The sequence below is a fragment of the Scyliorhinus torazame genome, chromosome 7, assembly GCF_047496885.1.
Source record: "Scyliorhinus torazame isolate Kashiwa2021f chromosome 7, sScyTor2.1, whole genome shotgun sequence".
Taxonomy (NCBI): domain Eukaryota; kingdom Metazoa; phylum Chordata; class Chondrichthyes; order Carcharhiniformes; family Scyliorhinidae; genus Scyliorhinus; species Scyliorhinus torazame.
The window spans coordinates 193,170,840-193,195,294 of record NC_092713.1 but is presented as its reverse complement, the minus strand read 5'-3'; the positions used below and the strand labels follow the sequence as shown (position 1 = coordinate 193,195,294).

The window sequence follows — 24,455 nt, the reverse complement described above, 5'->3', positions numbered from 1 at the left end:
GTTGGGGAAGGTCCCCCGGTCCTCACAGGTTTCCTGTTGAATTTTATTAGAAGTTTGCAGCTTACCTGGTACCACTGATAGACACCTTCAATGATTCATTGGCTTGGGGAGAATTGCTTTGCAGTGCAGTCATCCATCTCCTTAATTTTTAAAAAGGATAAAGACCCAACAGAAGGTGTATCGCGGAGGCCCATTTCTCTTTTAAACATGAACGCCAAGCTACTATCCAAGGTGCTGGTACTGCGATTGAAGACATGTGTTCCGGAGGCAATTTCAGAGGACCAGAAAGGCCTTGTCAAGGGGCGACAGTTGTCTGCTAATATACAGCAGCTGCTGAATGTTGTCCTCTCCCCCTCTACAGCTTGTGAACCAGAGAGGATGATCTCAAGGATGCGGAGAAGGCCTTTGACAGAGTGGGAATATTACTTTGAGGTGCTTAGGAAGTTTGCATTTGGGCAGAACTTTATTTCATGGATTCGGCTATTGGATAGAACACCAAAGGCAAGTGTACGCTCGGGGGGTTACTTTCTCCTGAATAGAAGCATGAGACAGGAGTGCCACTGTCGCCACTCCTATCTGCACTGGGGATTGAACCCATGGATATCCCGCTGAGGTCAGGAGATGAGGAGGGTGGGGGGTGGGGAAAGCACAAGATGTCTTTGTACGCTGACGACCTGCTCTTATATGTTATGGACCCAGTATCTACTTATGAAAGGAATAATGAATCTACTGAGGAGCTTTGGCTACTTTTCAGGGTATAAATTGAACCTGGAGAAGAGTGAATATTTTCCGGTTAATCCCCTGGGAGAGAAGCCAATCTGGGGTATTGCCTTTCAGCTGGCCAGAGGTAGCTTCCTTTATCTGGGTATCCAGGGCGCCCATGATTAGTCTACACTTCATAGGCCAAATTATACAAGTCTGGTGAGCAGAGTGAAGTCAGACCTACAAATGTGGGATAGCCTTCAGTTATCCATGGCGGGCAGAGTCCCGACCGTTAAGATGAACATTCTTCCAAGATTTTGTTTTTGTTTCAATGCCTCCCTATTTTCCTCCCCAAGTCTTTCTTTGCCAGAATTAAAGGGTATTGACCTCTTATTTGGATGGGTAAGTCACCAAGAGTCCGGAGGGTGTTCCTTCAGAAGGACCGACCGTTGGGGGTCTAGCATTACACAACTTGCTCCTTTATTATTGGGCAGAAAATACTGAAAAGATATTGGGGTGGTTGGGGAGCCGAGCGCCATATGATGTCAGATGGAGGAGCGTTCATGTAGGGGTTCGAGTCTGCGGGCTTTTATGACGGTCTCGTTACTGCTCTCCCCGGCGAAGTATTACATAGAACATAGAACGATACAGCGCAGTACAGGCCCTTCGGCCCACGATGTTGCACCGAAACAAAAGCCATCTAACCTACACGGTTTTCCCGGGGGCCTGCTCACTGCACCCACCTGATCTGGTCATGGCCTGGAATGGCAAGCTTTTGCGTATCCTTCTTTAACACCACGTCAGCGATTCTCAATGTTGATCTGGAGCCTTGCTATTGGTGCCTACTTTTGGCGTGTTTTGACTCACTGGGACTGCAGATCGGTGTGATGGCAGATTTTTGGCCTTTGTCTCACTGATAGCATGGAGGCCTCACTGATAGCACAGAGGCGAGTACGGTTGGGATGGGGATACTCTACTCCGCCCAGTGCCCTGGCCTGGTTAGGCGACCTTATGGAGTCTATTTATCCAGAAAACATCAAATACACTGCTGGAGGGTCGGCGGTGATCTGAGGTGGCAACCATTCATTTCCTACGAAATCATCACCTTGTGCGCGTGTGTGTGGGTGGGGTGGGGGTGGAGGAGGGGGGGGGGGGGGGGGAAGAGAGAGAGAAAGGAGGTGGAGGAGAGTTAGTATTGTTATCAAAAGATTATGATAGGTTGTGTTGGTCTATTCTTTTTTTTTACTGCGTGCTATTACATTATACGGTGTAACGTCAGCTATGTTATTGATGTGCAATGAGTTGCAAATGAAAATGGCTATTGAGTCGGGTGATCAGCCATGATCATAATGAATGGCAGACAGGTTCAAAGGGATGAATGGCCTATTCCTGCTTCTATTTTCTATGTTTACTCCCATCATACAGGCACAAGCCTAGAGAGCCTGGGTATTGGTAGGCTATTCAGCCTTAGCGATCCCAGACAGCCAATTGCAATCGTGTCCTTGCATTACATCCAGATTTCCACTTCCAGCAAGTACCACTATTTACTTAGCAGCACCACTCCTGCAAGCATGCACTCATCCTTGCTGGGAAATGCAGAGAGGTGCATGTCTGGTGGAAACACCTTAAGGATAATTGGTATGTTCTGCCTATTGTAAACGCTCAGTGTTTGGGTTCCCAATTGCCACTTAAGAGTATCAAGACCGATCAACATGCATGGAACTATGTGGAACTATGCCCATATAGGTTATGTTCTCATGAATGAAGAGGGAACACAAAAACGTCAGTTATAGCAGAGCCAAATGAAAAGTAAAACTTCCTCCACACTGCCTGGCCCTGATCTCAGAAGGCCACCCATCTTCTGCACCTGTGACATTCATTTGAATTCTTATATCAGCCACTGTACCATACCCGAGTGACAATGGCAATTAGTTGTCAAATTAGAAGCAACTCTGTGTTCTAAGTCCGCATCCAGTAACATTCAAAGAGTCTGCCCATATATTTCATTCACCCTCAGGCAGGCAGTCCACAAAGTGGGTCTCATCAGTCTGGGCTGAATTTATAACAAAAAATGGAACTTATACCATTTCCAGATGTGTATCTGAAAGGCAAATTAGACAAATTGACTAAGCCAGCCAAAGCCTTTCCAGCATTCCCTGAACAGACAAAAACATTTTGACATTTAAGATTTTAATGGTGAAGTGTTGCCATAATTCTATAGTTAGGAGAAAGCCTTGCTGTATCTATTTAATTATGCAGGTTAAAACACATGTAGAAGATTGTTTGGAATGTAGGTCAGAGAACATTTCAAAGTTAGGTTTGAAATCCACGTTTCGAAATGCAAATAGCTCGGCTATATTTTTATTCCTCTTCTGAATCCTTGTGGAATTTCCAAAACAAAAATTTGAAAGTTAGATGCTTAACATGTTCATCTTTTCTTATTTGCATTAAACATCTCAGTACTCACTATATCTGAAGCCTCCCAGACTGTCTGAAGACACTCCAATGTATTTGTCTTTGTTTTTCTTGGCTTTTTTCCGTTCTTCCCGTAAGCGATCATCATCCTGCACAAACTCCACCAATTCCTTCACCTTTTGTCTCACATTTATTCCTTGGTCCTTGCCATTTTCATCTGAAGACAGCAGTGAAATTAGGTAAACAAAGACATTCAGAGTGTAATAAATGACATCGCCAAACAAACAATGAGACAATATGAAATATGCTCGTCAGGTGCCTGGGTTATCATCTATTTATAACAAATATATAATCACCGTCTATCCAAATAGGTGTTCTGAGGATAATAGCATGCCAATGAGTACGGTTTAAAAATCAATACGAGAAAATAATAGCATGGTGGCAGCATGAGGCTGGTGAAAGTTATGCCACTAATACTCTACTGCTAATACTCGTGCTGTCAAATTTCTTCACTTTCCTCTGGTGAGGATGACTCTTACTGGACTGTAGGTGTACATGAACACCTGTCTTTTTTTGAGGCGTGAGCCTCTTTGCTTTAATACCCACAGGCTATTCTGGTAGAGTAACACCTAATCCCCCAGTGTCAGTGAACAAGCACTTCCTAGCCAGAGTCTCTAGACAGTGATTGGAAATATTAAAGCACTGGTTAGGTTTTCACTCCCTTAGTCCAGAGTTTTTGGACACCATTTGTAACGTCCTTACTCCCAAGTTCAAAATACCAATTTCACACCTGTATGGGTTCGAAGCAATTTTAACACGTCTTATTAATATTTTTTTAACATGGAACAATAGAAATTGAAGGGAAAATAATATGAGAAAAGTGTGTCATGGCAGCTACATCAATCACGTTCTTAAAGCATATGTATAATATTGGCTGCATTACTAATTACAAAAAGCAATAAATGACAATTTTTGATAAATACTTCTTTTCAAATTGAGCCATTAGACTTGCAATTGAACAGCTTTGTCGATCCAGCAGAATTTGTCCATATGAAAAAGACTCCTGGGTTATTATTAGGCTATTATTAGATATGCCTACATCTGACAAAGTCTATCAGTCTTCAAGTTTTGGCTTTAATGTCAAAACAATAAAAACATGGCCTTGTTGCCATTGCACTGTAAATATTATTTGCAGATATCCTTGCTTCTTCAAACAGATTAGTCTGTGTTGGTGTATAACCTTTCCTTCCTGTGTAATTAAGGCAATTTCTTTATGAGCATCACAGGGGAGTCATAGCGGTTGTGTTTTTTTTAGGAAAAACCTGAGCACTCATGTTGTGCTAGTTGTGTTGTTATTACCATGTCCTTTCTGCGAGTTCTTGTCTTCGCTAATTAATACTCTAGGGTCCCCAAATCTCAGATTCTGTACACTTCAGATAGTGCCACCAGTCACATTCTAATTAGTGAAGGAAGCTGATCTACTGGCTGAGGTGAGTGACAACTCCGCTTGCTGTTATAATTTGCTCAAAGCTTTTTGTTTTGCTCCCTCGTGCTGGAGGTTTGCTTACCGACGAAATGGTAGTTCTCCATCGACCGCAAATCGTAAATGTGTTCTCTGGCACTGGTAACGACTCGTTCTGACCCATTCCTTATGAGGTAAGCCAAAAGAAGCATAGACTGTAATGGGAGGAGGTGGAAGGAAAAAAAAAACGCACGATGAGAGAAAATTGTTTCATGTTTGTGAGAACAAAGTCACACCCTGCCACATTGCTATGATTGCTTTCTGCTTTAATAAAGTACCGTGAATGTCAGCAGTCAGTGGGAGGAATTCCCAGCACAAATCAAAATTGACAGCTGCATGATTAGTTTACCAACTGAACAGAACATAAATAAATTTGCCTTCTACACAAGTAAAAATTAAATACTAATTAGCAGCATTCTTCCAAGTCAGATGGTAAAACAGTGACCTGGTCTGCCAATAAGTTGATGCGCGCAGAAAATATTAGCTTTGTTTATAATAACTGCAAAACATACTCTTCCACTTGACAGTGCCCTTGCACAATTTTGAGGGCACCATCTGCAAGACCCTTTCGCCATACAGAGTAAAATTAAATTTTAATATTTAAGAGTTGAAATCAGAGAATTATATTGTAAAGAGTAATGCATGTGACAGGAGATTTATGTTGTTACAAAATTTAATATCCATGAACTGATCTTTTACATCAGCACCATTTGGAGAGACAAAATTCTTTGTGCCTTCCTCTTTAATGAATGCTTTTGACCCCCCCCCTCTAGACAAAAGAAAGTAAAATTCACCATCAAACAATGTGTCAAACCTGCCACATAACGTAAACCAACAAATTATTTTTTGAATTATGAAGCATAAGATCAGCAGTCAACTAGTCATTAGGGAGTTTCGCTTCAGGTACAGAACTTCCTCCTAATCTCGAATTTCATTACAGCTGACACCAAAAAGGAAAGACAAGCAGGTATTAGAAAAAAAATAAAATCTACACAGTGACATAATACACTATAATATTCTGCACTTCTGTTGCAACCTGTAGCCAAAACAGCTCGTCAAAGGATGCACAATAACAAACACAGTAGGAGGTTGAGGAAATACACACAGAATTGCCTCAGATCACAGTCTGCCATAATGGTCACTACATGCCTGTTCATAATCAAACATGCACAGAGAATGAGACACTTTCTAAACGCTAGCTTTGAAAGTTATTCTTTTGACAAGAGCGCAGCTTTAGTTGAAAAAAATAGGCAAAATATATGGCAAATTGAAAGGGTACAAACTAGGAATTTTTTAAAAGTACTCAATTATTTAAATGTAAAATTTGCATTTGAAAACAATCATTCTGTTGAGAGATTACAAACAAGGTAGCCTATAAATTAGGTACCCACCCAGATTCAAATAGTACTGCAAATCAATTAAAAAATCATAATAGAACATATTTGCACATTGCACCATATGTTGACTGACAAGTGTTTGAAAGTTTTTTAAAAATCCAGTAAAGATTTCACACATTAGGAGATAAATACTGTAAGCTCTGCATTTTCTTCAACAGACCAAATAATAGTCTAGAGCATTTGAACCTCGTTAATTACCATCTGCGGCTGTTTATCATGGAGTCTCAGCAGTGAAACACATTGGGGATTACTGCAGTTGTCTGTTACACTTACAGGAATATTAATTCCATGATTTTATGTTATTAAGCAAAGGACACATGGGGTCATTGCTTCCTGAACAGATTTTTATAAACTTGTGCTAAAACACTAAATTGCAAGTGTAACTGGATAATCGGAAGACAGTAGTGCTTGGATCTAAGGATTTACTTTGTGCATCTTGTACATATATATAATATGCAAGTTTCAAATGCTCTATTCAGATCGGCTCAAACAACAATTAAAGATGATAGGGTGCAATTAATAAAACTGTGATTTCTACAGGAATTAAGCATTATTAGCAACACTAAAAATGTCCTCGGGTTAGGAATGTTAATCATAGATCATAGAATTTACAGTGCAGAAGGAGGCCATTCGGCCCATCAGGTCTGCACCGGCTCCTGGAAAGAGCACCCTACCCAAGGTCAACACCTCCACCCTATCCCCATAACCCAGTAACCCCACCCAACCCAACACGAAGAGCAATTTTGGACACTAAGGGCAATTTATCATGGCCAATCCACCTAACTTGCACATCTTTGGACTGTGGGAGGAAACCGGAGCACCCGGAGGAAACCCACGCACACACGGGGAGGGTGTGCAGACTCCGCACAGACAGTGGCCCAAGCCGGAATCGAACCTGGGACCCTGGAGCTGTGAAGCAATTGTGCTATCCACAATGCTACCGTGCTGCCCAAATGTAGTGACTTGACTTTTTTTTTAAAAAATGGATAATGAAACACACAAGTTCAAATACAGACACAGTTATCCTCTTCCAACTCTAAACAACTGAATTTCAGGCTTTGAATTATCAGAGTTTTTTCTGCCTCCCATTTCGAAGTATTTCAACCATTAATTTTTGACTGAAAATAATCCCAATTTTTGACTGAAAATTATCCCCAAAGTTCAGTGAGGTCAAACATTCAAGTAGGTCAAAATTACTTGATCTCACTCTTAACAATTTATCTGACACATTTCCATCTGCCAATGACAACAGTGGAGGAGTGTGTCTCATCTGCACATTGAAGGTACCGTCCATTGCGTTGTGTGGCACTACCACCGTGCTAAACTTGGCATCCGAGGACTATCAGCACAACTGTTTTCAACCACAATCTGTAACTTTGTGGCCTCACATATTTCTTACTCCACCATTACCATCAAGCCAGAGTAAACCTTTTTTCAATGAGGAGTGCAGGAAAGAATGCAAGGTGCAGCATCAGGCATACCTAAAAATGAGGTGCCAATCTGGTGAAGCTGCAACACAGTACTAACATGCCAGTTAAACAACAGGAGCATAAATAGAGAGTGCAAAGCAATTGCACAATTAATCAGATCAAGCTCTGAAATCCTGTCCATTATCTAGAAGGTGCAAGTCAGGAATGTAATGGAATATACTCCACTTGCTTGGATGAGCATAGCTCAACACTCAAAACCCTCATCCAGGACAAAGCAGTCCTCTTGATCAGCACCCCATCCACTACCTTCAACATTCACTCTCTCTTCCACGGGCACACACTAGCAGCAGTGTGCACCATCTACAAGATGCACTGCAGCAACTCAAACCCCTTTTGACATCACCACAAACTCAACCACCTAGAAGGAGAAGAGAAGCAGATTCCTGGGAACACCACCACCTGTAAGTTCCCCTCCTTAACACACATCATCCTGACTTGGGACTATTTCACCATCCCCTCACTGTCGCTAGGTCAAAATCCAGGAACTCCCTTCCTAACAGCACAGTTGGCAAATCTACAATATATGGTTGCAGCAGTTCAAGAAGACAGCTCATCACCAGCTTCTCACGGGCAATTAGGGATATGCTGGCCTAGTGAGTGATGCTCCCATGATGTAATAAAAATAAACACTACCTCTCATGGCAGTGAAATACAAATCAGTTGTTTCTATCCTAAATGGAGCTGAGGTTTACTGGATAATGAAGTTCAATGCCGTTTTAAAATGACAATTTTCCTAAACATACTTGAAGCAGAATTCAAAAATGTTCATGGTAAAGACCCTGGTGCTCTGCACCTTTAAGGACAAAGAGAGAAGAACTATCAGAAGATTTAGAATGGAAGAAAAAATAATGGTACACAACGCTGTTACAACATCCTGGGCTAGTGTGCGTTCAATTCCTGCCCCACCTGACCTGAAGTTGCGAGAGACTGCCTTTGCTTGCAACCTGTAATGGTTTTCCTTTGGATTCATTCATTCAGGTTCTCTGCAGCTTCAGGAATACAGCACTCAGCCTTTCTGGAGAGGAAGAGAAAAGCAGGTCCTTGTTTTTCTGCGTCGAAGACCCGACTGCTCCCTCAGGTCTCTGAGAACCATCCCACTGGGATATGATCCAATCACCACCTGTTATCAGGCAGAGTACAGCCCTTTGGCCAATCAATCAAACCAAATCCCAGCCCATCAATCTCTCTCTGGTGCCAAAAAGTCTGAAGCTTCTGTTTAAACTAGCAGAGGCTAGCCGATGTTCTCTCATCTAGCTTCGGAGTTTCTCATTCTCTCTTTTGCTTGACTTAAAGGTACATGTCCATTAATCATCCATGGATCAAAAATGATAACGGCAAAATAAGAGGCAGGGAATAAACAGGAAGGACCCGTACAAACTTCTCTCCCTAAAAGAATGAAACACCAGGGCATGGACTTTTCATTAAGAAGTATGCAAGGCATAAATCACAAACACATTTCCATCCAAATCATTCACATTATACAAGTTCCCTTCCCAGTCTCTATATTGGTAACCAGTCAGCCCTTAAACCTGTAAAAAAAGTACCAACAATTACATTATCCTTTCCAGGAACGTGTACAATTTTGACATTGAACTGGTGTAATAATAAACTCCCACAGACTAATCTTGCGTTCCAGGTTTTAAACTTCCTTATAAATGCAAGTGGATTATGGTCTGTTTACTGTCTTTGTTTACTGTCATGTTGGACATATACTAAAAGTGCTGAAGGAATGCCCATACCCCGAGGTCACTGGCATTTATGGGCACTTTAAATGGTCTGAAACGTTTTGGGGGCCAGCAGCAGTTTACCCACTAACATGGCCTTCAATCTCTCAGGCCCTACTTAGCGTTCTGTGGACCACAGCATTTCCGCTTGTTTCTGCTACATACCCTATATGCACTGTATTAGTCTCTAACTAAGCCAGTCTCCGTGGTTTTAGTCAAGTTTGATGTGGCTTTATTGGTTCAGTTTCTTATGTCTACATCATTAGTTAACGGAGTGTCCCCTGGTGTTTCTCTACAACTCTGTTTACACTCTAAGTATCTTTATTATATCTTCTCTGTTATTCTTCTGATAGGTGCCTGTTTTCACTCTCATTTACAAAGTCAATGGCAATGTGCCTCCCTTTGTCAGGTTTCTGACTGCCCAAAGTTGAGAGCGCTCCCCGAATGTGCTTCTTCTGCATTTGTGTCTCGTGTAATGCAGCCAGTCTTTGATTGTCCAATGAATGTTTATCCAAATTTCCAGGATCTTGTGCAGCCAAACTACAAGCTGTATTGTCAATACGGAGGGAAAGGCAGGCCAACAGCATGGTTCAATTCCCGTACCAGCCTCCCCGAACAGGCGCCGGGATGTGGCGACTAGGGGCTTTTCACAGTAACTTCATTTGAAGCCTACTTGTGACAATAAGCGATTTTCATTCATTTCATTTCATTCAAATATTTGGTTCATTTTGAACCAATAAACACTCTTCAAATCCTCCAGCTTTGCATTCTCGCTCTTCCTTTGCACAGTTACTTTCAGCAACAAGTAAAGCTGAGAGTTCAATCTTCACAGGGTTGGTTGGCCATATATGCACCATTCTTTGTTTTGCAGCTCTTACCTCTTCATTGGAATCTTCATATACACAGTTCTCATCGCCATTTAGTAATACAGACTTAACACAATTCGTGCTTTCCAGATTTCAACTGTTCTTCTTTACTTTCAGCATCAGAAGGTGGCACGTTATTGGTTTCATGAACTTCTTGGATTTTGTTAACAGTTGCAGAATTATTGCGTGGTAGTTCATCCACCTTTGTCTTAATAACTGATTCCTTTTAAAAGTTGATTATTTCAGTAATTGTTTGTTATTTGCTTCCTTTACATGAAGTGGCACTATGGCCCTTCAAAGGGATGTGGTTAATCAGCTGTTTGCTTGGTGCCACTTTACAGTCTTTGCTGCCCTCATCCTGAATAACTGATACCATGCTATCATATTTTCTTTCAAAGCAGGCATGCTCTGGGAAATATTTGCACCTGAAGTGGATGGCAATGGGTTTACTGCAAGAGGGTGTAACAGGTTACTTTTTGAAAAGTAAATTCACTTCCTTCTTCCGATTCGCTGACTTCTTTCCTAGCTTTGGAAGAATTTCTTGCTATTTAGAACATAAGAACATAAGAACTAGGAGCAGGAGTAGGCCATCTGGCCCCTCGAGCCTGCTCCACCATTCAATGAGATCATGGCTGATCTTTTGTGGACTCAGCTCCACTTTCCGGCCCGAACACCATAACCCTTAATCCCTTTATTCTTCAAAAAACTATCTATCTTTATCTTAAAAACATTTAATGAAGGAGCCTCTACTGCTTCACTGGGCAAGGAATTCCATAGATTCACAACCCTTTGGGTGAAGAGGTTCCTCCTAAACTCAGTCCTAAATCTACTTCCCCTTATTTTGAGGCTATGCCCCCTAGTTCTGCTTTCACCCGCCAATGGAAACAACCTGCCCGCATCTATCCTATCTATTCCCTTCATAATCTTATATGTTTCTATAAGATCCCCCCTCATCCTTCTAAATTCTAACGAGTACAGTCCCAGTCTACTCAACCTCTCCTCGTAATCCAACCCCTTCAGCTCTGGGATTAACCTAGTGAATCTCCTCTGCACACCCTCCAGTGCCAGTACGTCCTTGCTCAAGTAAGGAGACCAAAACTGAACACAATACTCCAGGTGTGGCCTCACTAACACCTTAAACAATTGCAGCATAACCTCTCTAGTCTTAAACTCCATCCCTCTAGCAATGAAGGACAAAATTCCATTTGCCTTCTTAATCACCTGTTGCACCTGAAAACCAACTTTCTGCGACTCGTGCACTAGCACACCCAGGTCTCTCTGCACAGCAGCATGTTTTAATATTTTATCATTTAAATAATAATCCCTTTTGCTGTTATTCCTACCAAAATGGATAACCTCACATTTGTCAATGTTGTATTCCATCTGCCAGACCCTAGCCCATTCACTTAGCCTATCCAAATCCCTCTGCAGGATTTGTTCAAGGTCAGTTAGTGACAGGTCTATTCGGTAGCAGTTGTTTATCATAACTTTATAAACAGAACCAAAATTGGATTCAGAACTCTCGTCTAGATTCACACTCCTTTTTCTTATGGTCACCCTCGGTCTTGGGAGTTCTCAGAACCTGGCTCTATACTAGATTTTATCTTTGATAAATCTCTGTGAGGAATCATTCTTGTAGAGTTATTTCATCAGCATCAGCAGAATCAGATTCACTACCATCGTTATTTGATATGTGATCAATGTCTTTCAATTTTGTTCTTAGTCATTTAATGTCCAATTAGTTTTTTTAAATTCCCACATGCCCATAAGATAGTTTATGGGTTTGGCTACCTCAGTTGATGAAAATGGGGTGATCTTCCCTTCAGATAAAAATCCTGCATATCTCTCATCTACCTCATTCCTCACACCTGTTCCCATAGCGGTATTTACCTCAGGTCTTCTAAGTCCAGTTAAAGCTACAGTCTGCCCTGTAGTATTCTCCACTTTTGTTCCCTTTTCAGAATCCTCCTCAATTCCCACCAGTCCCCTGGGCTTTCCTTGCAACTTCCAACATGCTAAACGATCATGTCCCACCTTATTACAATGGTAACATCTAGGCTTTTGAGTCTCACCTTCACCCTCAGTACCTTCCTCCCTGCTCTGAAGGGATGATCTTAGAACATTTCCAGCTATCCATTTTTTACCTTGGCTACCTGCCTTCTTTTCACTCTCCCACTTCCTGTCTTTTTCAAAATTATCGGGGTGACGGAACAAAGGTTTAAATTTATGGATTAGCTCAATAATCAGCCATAACTGCTGCCTGCCTAGCAGTCTACACCTCTGGTCTTCAACACTGGTTCTTATTTGGTCTTTAACATGGGTTCTTATTATAGAAGGTAGAGAATTCTTAAATTCCTCTAAGAGAAGGACCTCTCTCTCTGCCTCATAGGTAGTTGCAACTCCCAACGCGCGTACCCATCTATCAAAATTGTTCTGCTTAACCCTTTCAAATTCAGCATATGTCTATCCCGGCTGTCGCCTTAAATTCTGAAGCTTTAGCCTATATGCTTGAGGAACCAATTAATTTTCACCCAGAAGAACCTTTTTTTACCTGGTCATAGTTCTTAAGTCACCCTGCTCTGACAGGGAAGCTTAAATTTCCTGTGCCCTCCCCATCAATTTACTTTGCATGGGCAATGTCCACTTTTCCCTTGGCCACTCCATTTGGGTTGCTATTTTCTCATATGCCCCCCCTCAAAAAAATAAAGTTTCTACCTCCTTCTCCTTTTAAAGAGCCTGTATTTCACCACTGGGTTCTGTTCAAGGATTAAGCTCCCCTTTAATTTCTGGCAGCTCGCCTCAATGCCTTATGCTGGAACTCTCTCTTTTGCCTTTCACCTCTCTGCAATTCCAACCTCCTCATTTCCATCTACATTTCGTTTTGCTTTAACTCCATTTCTCTTTGCTGCATCTTCCTTTCATGCTCAAACTGCAACCGTATGCACTCAAGCACCAGAAAATGTTCTTGATGCTAAACTACTCTCATGTGTTCCTAGCATCTCTTTCAAATTTAAATGCTGAGCAATCGCGTTGGTTATCTCTATCTTCCTAGCTCTAGCTGGTGCCTCTATTTCTAATTCCCTTGCCAATTTGACTAGTTTGCCTTTTCAAAGCTCTTAAATAGATCAGAGACAAGCCGTCCACCTGAAAAATCTTAGCATCTTCCAGTGCCATCCTGTTATATCACGACAAACCTGGTGTCTTTTTAAAAAAATTATACTGTAGCTTCGACGTCTGCCGTTCCAAATATCCCAGATCAGAGTCCCCAAATTATGTTACAACACCCTGGGCTAGCGCACAATCAATTCGTCTCCCACTTGACCCAGAGACACAACACAAGTGAATCAGCCAACAGTTCTCAGAAAAATACCTCAAGTCTTTGGCCCTTGGCTGTCCAATAATTTTGTACGGTTTGTTAGTTTAAACCCAATTACTGTTTATTTACAACAAGAACAATAATGCAAGAACTATAATATGCAGTAATACAACAGGTTAACTATTATCTAATTCTGAATTCCCCACTTAAGCTTTCCTCCCCGCCCTCTATGCACAGACACAAGACAGAGACACATACTGAAGGGGGAAAGAAGATTTAAAAAATGGAAGTAAAAGAGAAAAAGAGTCTTTGTTTGAAATGGGTGTTTCCAGCATCTTACTCCTCTTCAGACTCTGCTTTCAGTTTGAAGTTTTTACTGTGGATTCATTCAGGCCTCTGTAGTTTCAGGAATACAGCCCTCATAGCCTTTATATAGAGAGCAAGAGAGAGAGCGTGAGAGATAGAGAGAGGGCGAGTGGGTGTGTGTTCTGGTGTTTGTTTGCAGCCTGAAATGGTTATCCTGTAGATTCATTCATTCAGGTTCTCTGCAGCTTCACGAATGCAGCACTCACAGCCTTTCCAGAGAGGGGGAGAAAAGCAGGTCCTTGTCTTTGTGTCGAGGACTCAACTGCTCTCTCAGGTCTCCGAGACCCATTACACTGGGATAGGTTCCAATCACCACCCGTTACTGGGCAGAGTATGGCCTTTTGGCCAATTCATTGGCCACCAGCCAATCAATCAAACCGAGTTGCACTACATCTCTCTCTCTCTTGGTGCCAAAAAGTCTGAAGCTCCTTTTCAAACTAGCAGAGGGTTCTCTCCTGTAACTTCCGAATTCCTCATTCTCTCTGCTTTTAACTTAGATATATGTCCATTGATCACCCATGGTTCAAAAATGATAATGGCAAAATAAAAGGGGAAATAAGGGAATAAACAGGAAGGAACCTTACAACTAACTGAAAGATGTGATGCAAATCAGTCGAGATGTTAGCATTTAAAACCAGTTTGTGAGATGAACTTGAGGCAGATTGTGCTCCCATTTGGCAGATGGTTTTGACAGCTCGAATATTAAATTTATTTCGTCAATTTTTCAATGTCAACACAGAACAATAAACTCTGCTTTGTTTTCTGCAATACATTAAACTTGTGCACATGATGTTTCACAAAGAGAAAAAGTTGTTGGGAAGTTTGCATCGGAAGTACCATGAAATGTGAAAGGAATGCTTTGTTACCCCACCTTATAGACCCGCCTCCAATTCTTTTTATTGTCTTTCAGCATACGAGTCCAAAGCATGTTCATAACTTCAGGAAACTGCTCATACATAAACGTAGATCTACAATTAAACAAAAACAGCTTCAGAACATCCAATATAGGTAAAGAAAGAAAACAAAGCAAAATTACTGAACAGTGTGCGAGTGGAACCTTAGGCGCTTACTTTGTTCTATTTTTACTATGAAAGGAAATTGCTGTGGGTGTGTATGCTCCCAGAGCAGAAGCAATAAATAAAGGCTGGCTGAAGGTGGCAGAATAGGTTTGGCGTACACACAACATTTCCTTTTACAAACAGGCATTATGAATCAAGCAGTGCTGCAAATTGTCAGTATATTAACAAGAAAGAAAAATGCCCCAGCAGATCCCCAGCTGGCTACTTAGGGGTTTTCTGTGTTGATCTGACGTACAGCCTATCAAATATTTAGTGTTATTACATATGTAACAGATGGTCTGGGGTGAACTGCAGGTACAAGCTGGGTCCCCTCATTGGTTTCAGATCCATTTGCACACTAGCTTTAAATCATGAAGAAAGCAAAAATACACTGTGATCATTCATTGTATTGCACAGTTTATAAAACATACAAAAAATTATAATTTCTTTAAAAAGGGATTTAGAGTATCCCCAATTATTTTTCTTTTCCAATTAAGGGCAATTTAGCGTGGCCAATCCACCTACCCTGCATATCTTTGGAGTTGTGGGGGCGAAACCCACGCAAGCACGGGGAGAATGTGCAAACTCCACACGGACAGTGACCCGGAGCCAGGATCGAACCTGGGACCTCGGTGCCGTGAGGCAGCAGTGCTAACCACTGCACCACCATGCTGCCCAAAATTGTGATTTCTTGTTGTTGTTTATGAAAAGGCAAGTACGGACTTCCGGGTGCAGCGATGACCAGCTAAGTCGCACGTTTCGGCACTTCCCGTTGAAACGGACTTTTGGGCTCTTATTAGGAGCCCCAACGGCAATTTTTAACGGCCAAAATCATTGTGCGGTGAAATAGGAGGGAATCCCCCCGGATAAATATGGATAAAAGAGAGGATAACGGCCAGATTGCAGTGGATCCACTGGAGCAGCGGCAAGGAAGGGAAGCTCGAAGCAAGATGGCGTTGGAAGGTGGCTGTTTGGTATGGGGCCCGGAGCAACAAAAAGTTCCTGCGGCGCTGTGTGGAAGAGCTGAAGAAGGAGGTGTTGGCCCCGATGCTACAGGCGATTGAAGGGCTAAAGGAGGCACAGAGGACCCAGGAGTTGGAGCTTCGGGTCGTGAAGGCAAAGGCTGCGGAGAAGGAGGATGAAATACAGGGCCTGGTGGTAAGGACAGAGATGCACGAGGCACAGCACAAAAGGTGTGTGGAGAGGTTGGAAGCCCTGGAGAATAACTCGAGGAGGAAGAATTTAAGAGTCTTGGGTCTTCCCGAAGGCACAGAGGGGGTGGACGTCGGGGCATATGTGAGCACGATGCTTCACTCGCTGATGGGATCGGAGGCCCCGACGGGCCCTTTGGAGGTGGAGGGAGCTTATCGAGTTCTGGCGCGAAGACCAAAGGCAGGAGAAATACCTCGAGCCATAGTGGTGAGGATTCACCGCTACAATGACAGAGAGATGGTTCTAAGATGGGCGAAGAAAACTCGGAGCTGCAGGTGGGAGAACGCGGTGATCCGCGTGTACCAGGGTTGGAGTGCGGAGGTGGCGAGAAGGAGGGCAAGTTTCAACCGGGCCAAGGCGGTGCTCCACAAAAAGGTTAAATTTGGAATGTTGCAGCCGGCGAGACTGTGGGTCACACACCAAGGGAAGCACCACTACTTTGAGACGGCAGAAGAGGCGTAATAAAGTGGTGGGGTGATTATGTGGGACGAGGAAGGGGAAGGGAAGAGGGGGGGGGGGGGGGGAGAATTTTTTCAATTTTGTAACTTTTCTCTTTTCCCCTCGTGGGGGGGAGGGGGGGGGGGGGGGGAGAAAGAGTATGGGGAACTGTGGGCGCCGGTGGGAAGGAGAAGGGAACTGCGCCATCAGGGGCGGGGCCGAGTGGAAAACGCGGGCTTTGCTCCCGCGCTATGGTAATTGTGGCGGGAACGGGGACGCAGGAAGGAGGGGGCCTCGCACAATGAGGGGCCGAGGACAAACGGGGGAAGCTGAGGTCAGCCAGAGTTTGCTGACTTCTGGGAGCAACATGGGGGGTGCAACTACGCTAGAAAGGGATCTAGCGGAGGGGGGGGGGGGGGGGGGGGGGGGAGTTAACTGGGTTGCTGCTGCTAAGGGGAAGGGTGAGCTGTTATGGGGCGGGGTGGTCGGGACGGGAGAGCACCGTCGGTGGGATATACGGGTACGTGGGAACCGGGTGAGGAGCTGGGTTAGAAAAGGAGATGGCTAGTCGACATGGGGGGTGGGGGGGGGGGTAAAGAGCCCCCCAACCCGGTTGATCACGTGGAACGTGAGAGGGCTGAATGGGCCGATTAAAAGGGCACGGGTACTCGCACACCTAAAGAACTTAAAGGCAGATGTGGTCATGTTGCAGGAGACGCGCCTGAAACTGGCAGATCAGGTTAGACTACGTAAAGGATGGGTGGGGCAGGTGTTCCATTCGGGCTTAGATGCGAAGAATAGGGGGGTGGCTATTTTAGTGGGGAAACGGGTACTGTTTGAGGCAAAGACCACAGTGGCGGACAGTGGGGGTAGATATGTGATGGTGAGTGGCAGATTGCAAGGGGAGGCGGTGGTTCTGGTGAACGTATACGCCCCAAACTGGGATGATGTAAACTTCATGAAGCGTATGCTGGGGCGTATCCCGGACCTGGAGGCGGGAAAGCTGGTAATGGGGGGAGACTTCAATACGGTGCTTGATCCAGGGCTGGACCTGTCTAGGTCTAAGACCGGGAGGAGGCCGGCAGCGGCCAAGGTGCTTAAGGACTTCATGGAGCGGATGGGAGGAGTAGACCCCTGGAGATTTATTAGGCCTAGGAGTAAGGAGTTTTCATTTTTCTCCCATGTTCACAAGGTGTATTCACGGATAGACTTTTTTGTCCTGGGAAGGGCACTGATTCCGAAGGTGACAGGGACGGATTACATGGCCATAGCCATTTCGGACCACGCTCCACATTGGGTAGATCTGGAGGTAGGAGAGGAAAAGGAGCAGCACCAACTCTGGAGATTGGATATGGGGTTGTTGGCGGATGAGGGGGTAAGTCTAAGGGTGAGGGGGTGTATCAAAAGGTACCTGGCGCTTAATGATAACGGAGAGGTCCAGGTGGGAGTGGTCTGGGAGGCGCTGAAGGCGGTGGTCAGAGGGGAACTGATATCCATAAGGGCCCATAAAGGGAAGCAAGAGAGCAAAGAAAGGGAGCGACTGTTGAGAGAACTTCTGAGGGTAGACAGGCAATATGCAGAGGCTCCGGAGGAGGGACCGTACAGGGAAAGACAAAGGCTACATATGGAATTTGACGTTCTGACCACGGGCAAGGCAGAAGCACAGTGGAGGAGGGCACAGGGAGTACAGTATGAGTATGGAGAGAAGGCGAGCCGGTTACGGGCCCAACAACTGAGGAAGAGGGGAGCGGCGAGGGAGATAGGTGGGGTGAGGGATGAGGAAGGTGAGATGGAACGGGGAGCGGAGAGGGTGAACGGGGTGTTTAAGGCATTCTACGAGAGGTTGTATAACGCTCAGCCCCCGGAAGGGAAGGAGGGAATGATGCATTTCCTAGATCGGCTGGAATTCCCGAAGGTGGAGGAGCAGGAGAGGGCGGGACTGGGAGCACGGATTGAGGTGGAGGAGGTGTAAAGGGGATTGGGAGCATGCAGGCGGGGAAGGCCCCGGGACCGGATGGGTTCCCGGTGGAATTTTATAGGAAATACATGGACCTACTGGCCCCGCTTTTGACGAGAACCTTTAATGAGGCCAGGGAAAGGGGGAAGTTGCCCCCGACTATGTCGGAGGCGACGATATTGTTACTCTTAAAGATGCAGTGCGGGTCTTACAGGCCTATTTCCCTCCTGAACGTGGATGCTAAGCTCCTGGCCAAGGTGATGGCGACAAGGATAGAGGATTGTGTCCCGGGGGTGGTCCACGAGGATCAAACTGGGTTCGTTAAGGGGAGACAGCTGAACACGAATATACGGAGGCTGCTAGGGGTGATGATGATGCCCCCGCCGGAGGGGGAGGCGGAGATAGTGGTGGCGATGAACGCTGAGAAAGCATTTGAGAGTGGAGTGGGACTACCTATGGGAAGTGTTGAAGAGATTTGGTTTTGGAGAGGGGTTTATTGGATGGGTACAGCTGCCAAAAAGGGCCCCGGTGGCAAGTGTGATCACGAACAGGCAGAGGTCCGACTACTTCCGTCTTTATAGAGGGACAAGACAGGGGTGTCCCCTGTCTCCATTACTGTTTGCATTGGCAATTGAGCCGCTGGCCATAGCACTGAGGGGCTCTAGGAAGTGGAGGGGAGTACTCAGGGGAGGAGAAGAACACCGGGTATCATTGTATGCAGATGATCTATTGCTGTATGTGGCGGACCCAGTGGAGGGGATGCCTGAGATAATGTGGACACTCAGGGAGTTTGGGGAATTTTCAGGGTACAAATTGAATATGGGGAAGAGTGAGTTGTTTGTGGTGCATCCGGGGGAGCAGAGCAGGGGAATAGATGATTTACCGCTGAGGAGGGTAACAAGAGATTTCCGGTACTTCGGGACCCAGATAGCCAGGAACTGGGGAACCCTACATAGGCTTAATTTAACACGATTGGTGGAACAGATGGAGAAGGATTTTAAGAGATGGGACATGGTGTCTCTGCCACTGGTGGGCAGGGTGCAGGCGGTCAAAATGGTAGTCCTCCCGAGATTTCTTTTTGTGTTCCAGTGCCTCCCGGTGATGGTTGCGAGGGCTTTTTTCAAAAAAATTGAGAAGAGTGTTATGAGCTTTGTGTGGGCTGGGAAGACCCCGAGAGTGAGGAGGGTTTTTTTGCAGCGTAGCAGGGATAGGGGGGGACTGGCACTGCCGAGCTTAAGTGATTATTATTGGGCCGCCAATATCTCAATGGTGTGTAAGTGGATGGGAGAAGGGGAGGGAGCGGCGTGAAAGAGACTGGAAATGGCGTCCTGTAAAGGAACCAGCCTATAAGCATTGGCGACGGCGCCGTTGCCGTTCTCCCTGAAGAAATACACCACAAGTACAGTGGTGGTGGCAACGTTGAAAATTTGGGGGCAGTGGAGACGGCATGAGGGAATGACGGGTGCCTCGGTGCGGTCCCCGATAAGGAATAATCATAGGTTTGTCCCGGGGAGAATAGATGGGGGATTTAGAACATGGCAGAGAGCAGGGATTGTGCAACTGAGGGATCTGTTCCTAGGCGGGACGTTTGCGAGCCTGGGAGCGCTGACGGAAAAATATGGGTTGCCCCAGGGGAATGCATTTCGGTATATGCAATTGAGGGCTTTTGTGAGGGAATTTCCGCAGCTCCCGATGCAGGAGATTCAGGATAGAGTGATTTCGGGGACACGGGTGGGGGATGGTAGGGTGTCAGATATATACAGGGAAATGAGAGACGAGGGGGAGATCATGGTGGATGAGCTGAAGGGAAAATGGGAAGAAGAGCTGGGAGAAGAGATCGAAGAGGGGCTGTGGGCAGATGCCCTACGCAGGGTAAACTCTTCGTCCTCGTGTGCCAGGCTTAGCCTGATACAATTCAAGGTCTTGCACAGGGCGCACATGACTGGAGCAAGGCTCAGTAAATTTTTCGGGGTAGAGGATAGGTGCGGGAGATGCGCGAGAAGCCCAGCGAACCACACCCACATGTTTTGGTCATGCTCAGCACTGCATGGGTTCTGGGTGGGGGTGGCAAATGTGATTTCGAAGGTGGTGGGGGTCCGGGTCGAGCCAAGCTGGGGGTTGGCTATATTCGGGGTTGCAGAAGAGCCGGGAGTGCAGGAGGCGAGAGAGGCTGATGTTTTGGCCTTTGCGTCCCTAGTAGCCCGGCGAAGGATATTGTTAATGTGGAAGGAAGCTAAACCCCTGGGCGTGGAGGCCTGGATAAACGACATGGCAGGGTTTATAAAACTGGAATGGATAAAGTTCGCACTAAGGGGTTCGGCTCAAGGGTTCACCGGGCGGTGGCAACCGTTCATTGACTATCTCGCAGAACGATAAAGGAACTGGGAAAGTAGCAGCAGCAACCCAGGGGGTGGGGGGGGGCTCGGGTGGGTCCTCAGGGGTGTTTTTGTATGGATATTTTTACTTGGATATGTATATTGGCTTGTTTGACTTTATTTATTTGGGACAGTTAATATTTTGTTATGGCAGTTGCCATTTAGTTTAGATATTATTTATTTATTAAAAACGGTCACTATTATTTATATTGTTTTATTGTTGTAAAAGGGAAACATTTTTGTACTGTTTTGTTTGGCCGAAAAAAAATTTGAATAAAATATATTTTTTTAAAAAAGAAAAGGCAATTACTGCCCTGGAAGGTCAGTTTTCAAACATTGCATTCAGATAATTATTTCCTGAATAGGCACTATTCTACAATGGCTGGCGGCATCTCACTGACCTGGACTTGAGGAAGTGGTGAAGAAGGGGAAATAGCTAGAGAAGCAACTTACTTGATTTCTAATCCGCTAAACCACTTTCTTAGATAATACAATTCTTAAACTGGTAATTGCAAGCACAATCCTGAGCCAAATAAATATGGACACTACTGCGTGTTTTGATTGCTCAGTACAATGAGAGTCATTAGTTATCTTTTCCCCAATTCAATTCCATATTTCTATCTATGTAATTAGAAATATTGCGCCTGAAGGTAATGCATTTCTCATCCACCAATCAGAATGCAGAATACGCACCTGTATCCCTTCAGCCAATTACAGCGCCTTGAAGTTGGATCTCAACACAAGAGCAAGGTAAACATCAAAAACTATTTTCTCAGCACCAGGTAGCATTTGAAACATATTGCATGAGACCATCTAGATTTAATTTTGATTCAACTATAGTCCATTACAAAGACCAGACAGAGGAACAATATTTAAAACTTGCCGCAAATGTATAATGTAAGTGCTGAGAAAGTTGGATCCAAGCAGCTCCAAAGCAAAAAGAGAAACAACATGTTTTTTCTACTCTAAAAAAACTGATTAAAGTCATCAAGTTGAATTCTTCCCTAGCTTTGACCCATGTTACTTTGCTCATTGTGAAAGTTTCGGTGAAGCATGATCTTAGTTCATGCGATGCACTGCAATTTAGCATCAATGGATCGTGTCTATGGAGAGCATGTTCAAGTGTATTAACCTGGGACAAACCAATAACAAACTGATTTGCAGAGAAGAATGGCATTTTATGGGACATTCTTCAGCATCCCCTACTCACCAAAATAAGTTATAAAAATGATTGTTCCTTTATTAGTAAATGCACTTGCACTGTAACAATAAAAATGACGCAAGAGTTTATGGGGTTCAAGTGATAACATCTTTTTCGCTTGTCCTGTGCAGCTCAAGACCATTAGGAAAAAAAACTTAACAAGCCATAACAAACTGCATAGTCTTCAGGAAGAGTGGGGTCAGGGCTGCTCTTGGAGCAACATCATTAGGTGTTCCAGCTCCCATGTGCTTTCCCTAGCCCATTCCCGTTGAACTATATTTAAATACAATTTCTTATTTTGAAATGCAACCTCATGACCAAAGCAGTAATATCACAGCTTTTACTAAAACAATAAATAAATCAATGGTTTGAACAGATAATTTAGCAGCATGCTCAATCCATGTATATCTGGAGATATCCCTAGAACTCAGTAAGATTAGTACTTACTTGGCTATCTCTGCCATTAGCTGCCCTGAAGGTCCCCACGGATCATCATTGGTTGCTTCTCGAACCTTAGACTCAATCTCTGAATAATTCATAACCACATTTGTGCTGAAATGAAACAAGTCATACACATTACATTAGCATCAAAACACACAACCACATGAAAACTTAATAATGACTCACTGACAGCTTTAATGAGATACCTCTATAGGGCGGGGAAAACATTTTTGTGTCAGGCTGCCCTTAGGACACATCAGCACGCATTAACTTGTCTTAAATCAAGTGTTACTGTTCCATTAGCTTTGCTGAATAATCAAAGAGGTGATACTGTAGGTTTCATTAGGGCTGGAACCTGGTCCAATTTAAAAAAGAAAATCCAACTCAGATAAAATGGATACCAAAGGAGCCAAGTAATTATAGCTCGCGCTTTTCGTGGTTATATTGGCACACTGGTTGTAAAACATTTTAGATGGGGAAATTCATTTGAAATATTGAAACAATTCCCAGGACCTTTTTGTCTTTGTTTTCAATGGTGTTAGCTACCCAAAGGAAAATAGTACCAGCCTCACAGAACACATTTTTATGCAGACAGAGCACAAGAAACAGCACATCACTAAGTCACAAATGCATAAAAGGTACAGAAATCTGATAACAGAAATACTTGACAGTCCTCTGAAATCTACAGATGAGTTTGAAAAACTATAACTTAGAATCATTTATGTTGTTGTTTAATATGCATCACCAATTTCAGCACAATATCTCACATTCATCATGAAATCAGGCCCTCCCTCATATCATGTAATAAGTATCTCTTTGCAATTTTTAAATTCCACCATCATGTGGTAGTGAAGCAGTCGGATACAAGTTAAAAAAATACTGTAATAATTGAATGGCGGTTTGCTTCTGACTTCAGAATTCTATGTTCTTTAGGGCAGTGAATTTTGCAACTTGACTCAGAATACAAGTCTAGTCTTTCAAATTAAGTATTGAGACACAGAAATCCGTTTCATCACAATAAGCACGGCTCCCTCCTAGATCATGATGAAATTTGGTAATCTTTAATGCAATGTGTAAGCTTGACAGCTGTTATTTGCTACCTTTCCTTGAATACAGTAACATGACATATCATATTATATTGATGACTTCATACCATAACACCATGCTCTCTTGTAAAGTGCCCTACCCATTAACATTCTTTGCTGCAAACAGTGATTTTGAACAGTTAGATGTGCTTTGATGGAAGCAAACTGCAAAATAAAAAGGTTGTACTGTCACAAACCACTTCTCTTTCTACTCAAACCTCAACAACTTTTTGTATCTACATTGAGAGCATTACCTTCCATCGCATACACTCTACATTTAATTCACATAACAGATAGAAATCAGTTACGATTCTACAAAACATAAAGCTGCTGGTACCTTTGAAGTCTATAGCAAGGTAGAAAAAGTTTCATTTCCCCACCAGAATCGGCAGCGCCAGCCCCCCCCTGTCCCTGCTACGCTCCAGAAACACCCTCTTCACCCTCGGGGTCTTATTCGCTCACACAAATCCCATGATGCTCCTGCTTACCCGTTTGAAAAAGGCCTTGGGGATCAAAATGGGAAGGCACTGGAACACAAAGAGAAACCTCGGAAGGACCGTCATTTGTACCGACTGCACCCTACCCGCCAGTGAGAGTGGCAGCATATCCCATCTTTTAAAATCCTCCTCCATCTGCTCCACCAACCGCGTCAAATTAAGCTTGTGCAGGGCCCCCCAACTCCTAGCTACTTGGATCCCCAGGTACCGGAAGCTCCTTTCCGCCCTCTTCAGCGGTAACTCATCCATCCCCCTTCCCTGGTCCACTGAGTGCACCACAAAAAGCTCACTCTTCCCTACGTTGGGTTTATACCCCGAAAAGTCCCCAAACTCCCCAAGGATCCGCATGACCTCCGCCATCCCCTCCACTGGATCTGCAACATGCAACAAGTC

At 44.1% G+C, this 24,455-nt stretch overlaps 1 protein-coding gene across 5 annotated transcripts in view; it reads right to left on the bottom strand.

Annotated features, from left to right (window-relative positions):
- clint1a (clathrin interactor 1a) overlaps positions 1-24,455 on the bottom strand; it is a 289,089-nt gene that overhangs the window by 115,356 nt on the left and 149,278 nt on the right. For all 5 annotated transcript variants that reach the window (XM_072511908.1, XM_072511907.1, XM_072511905.1 and 2 more), the window contains exons 2-5: positions 22,487-22,591; positions 14,670-14,766; positions 4,686-4,794; positions 3,170-3,334 (exon numbers count right to left, since the gene is read on the bottom strand). In XM_072511908.1, coding sequence (XP_072368009.1) covers positions 3,170-3,334; positions 4,686-4,794; positions 14,670-14,766; positions 22,487-22,591 — 476 coding nt within the window. The remainder of the gene's footprint in view (positions 1-3,169; positions 3,335-4,685; positions 4,795-14,669; positions 14,767-22,486; positions 22,592-24,455) is intronic.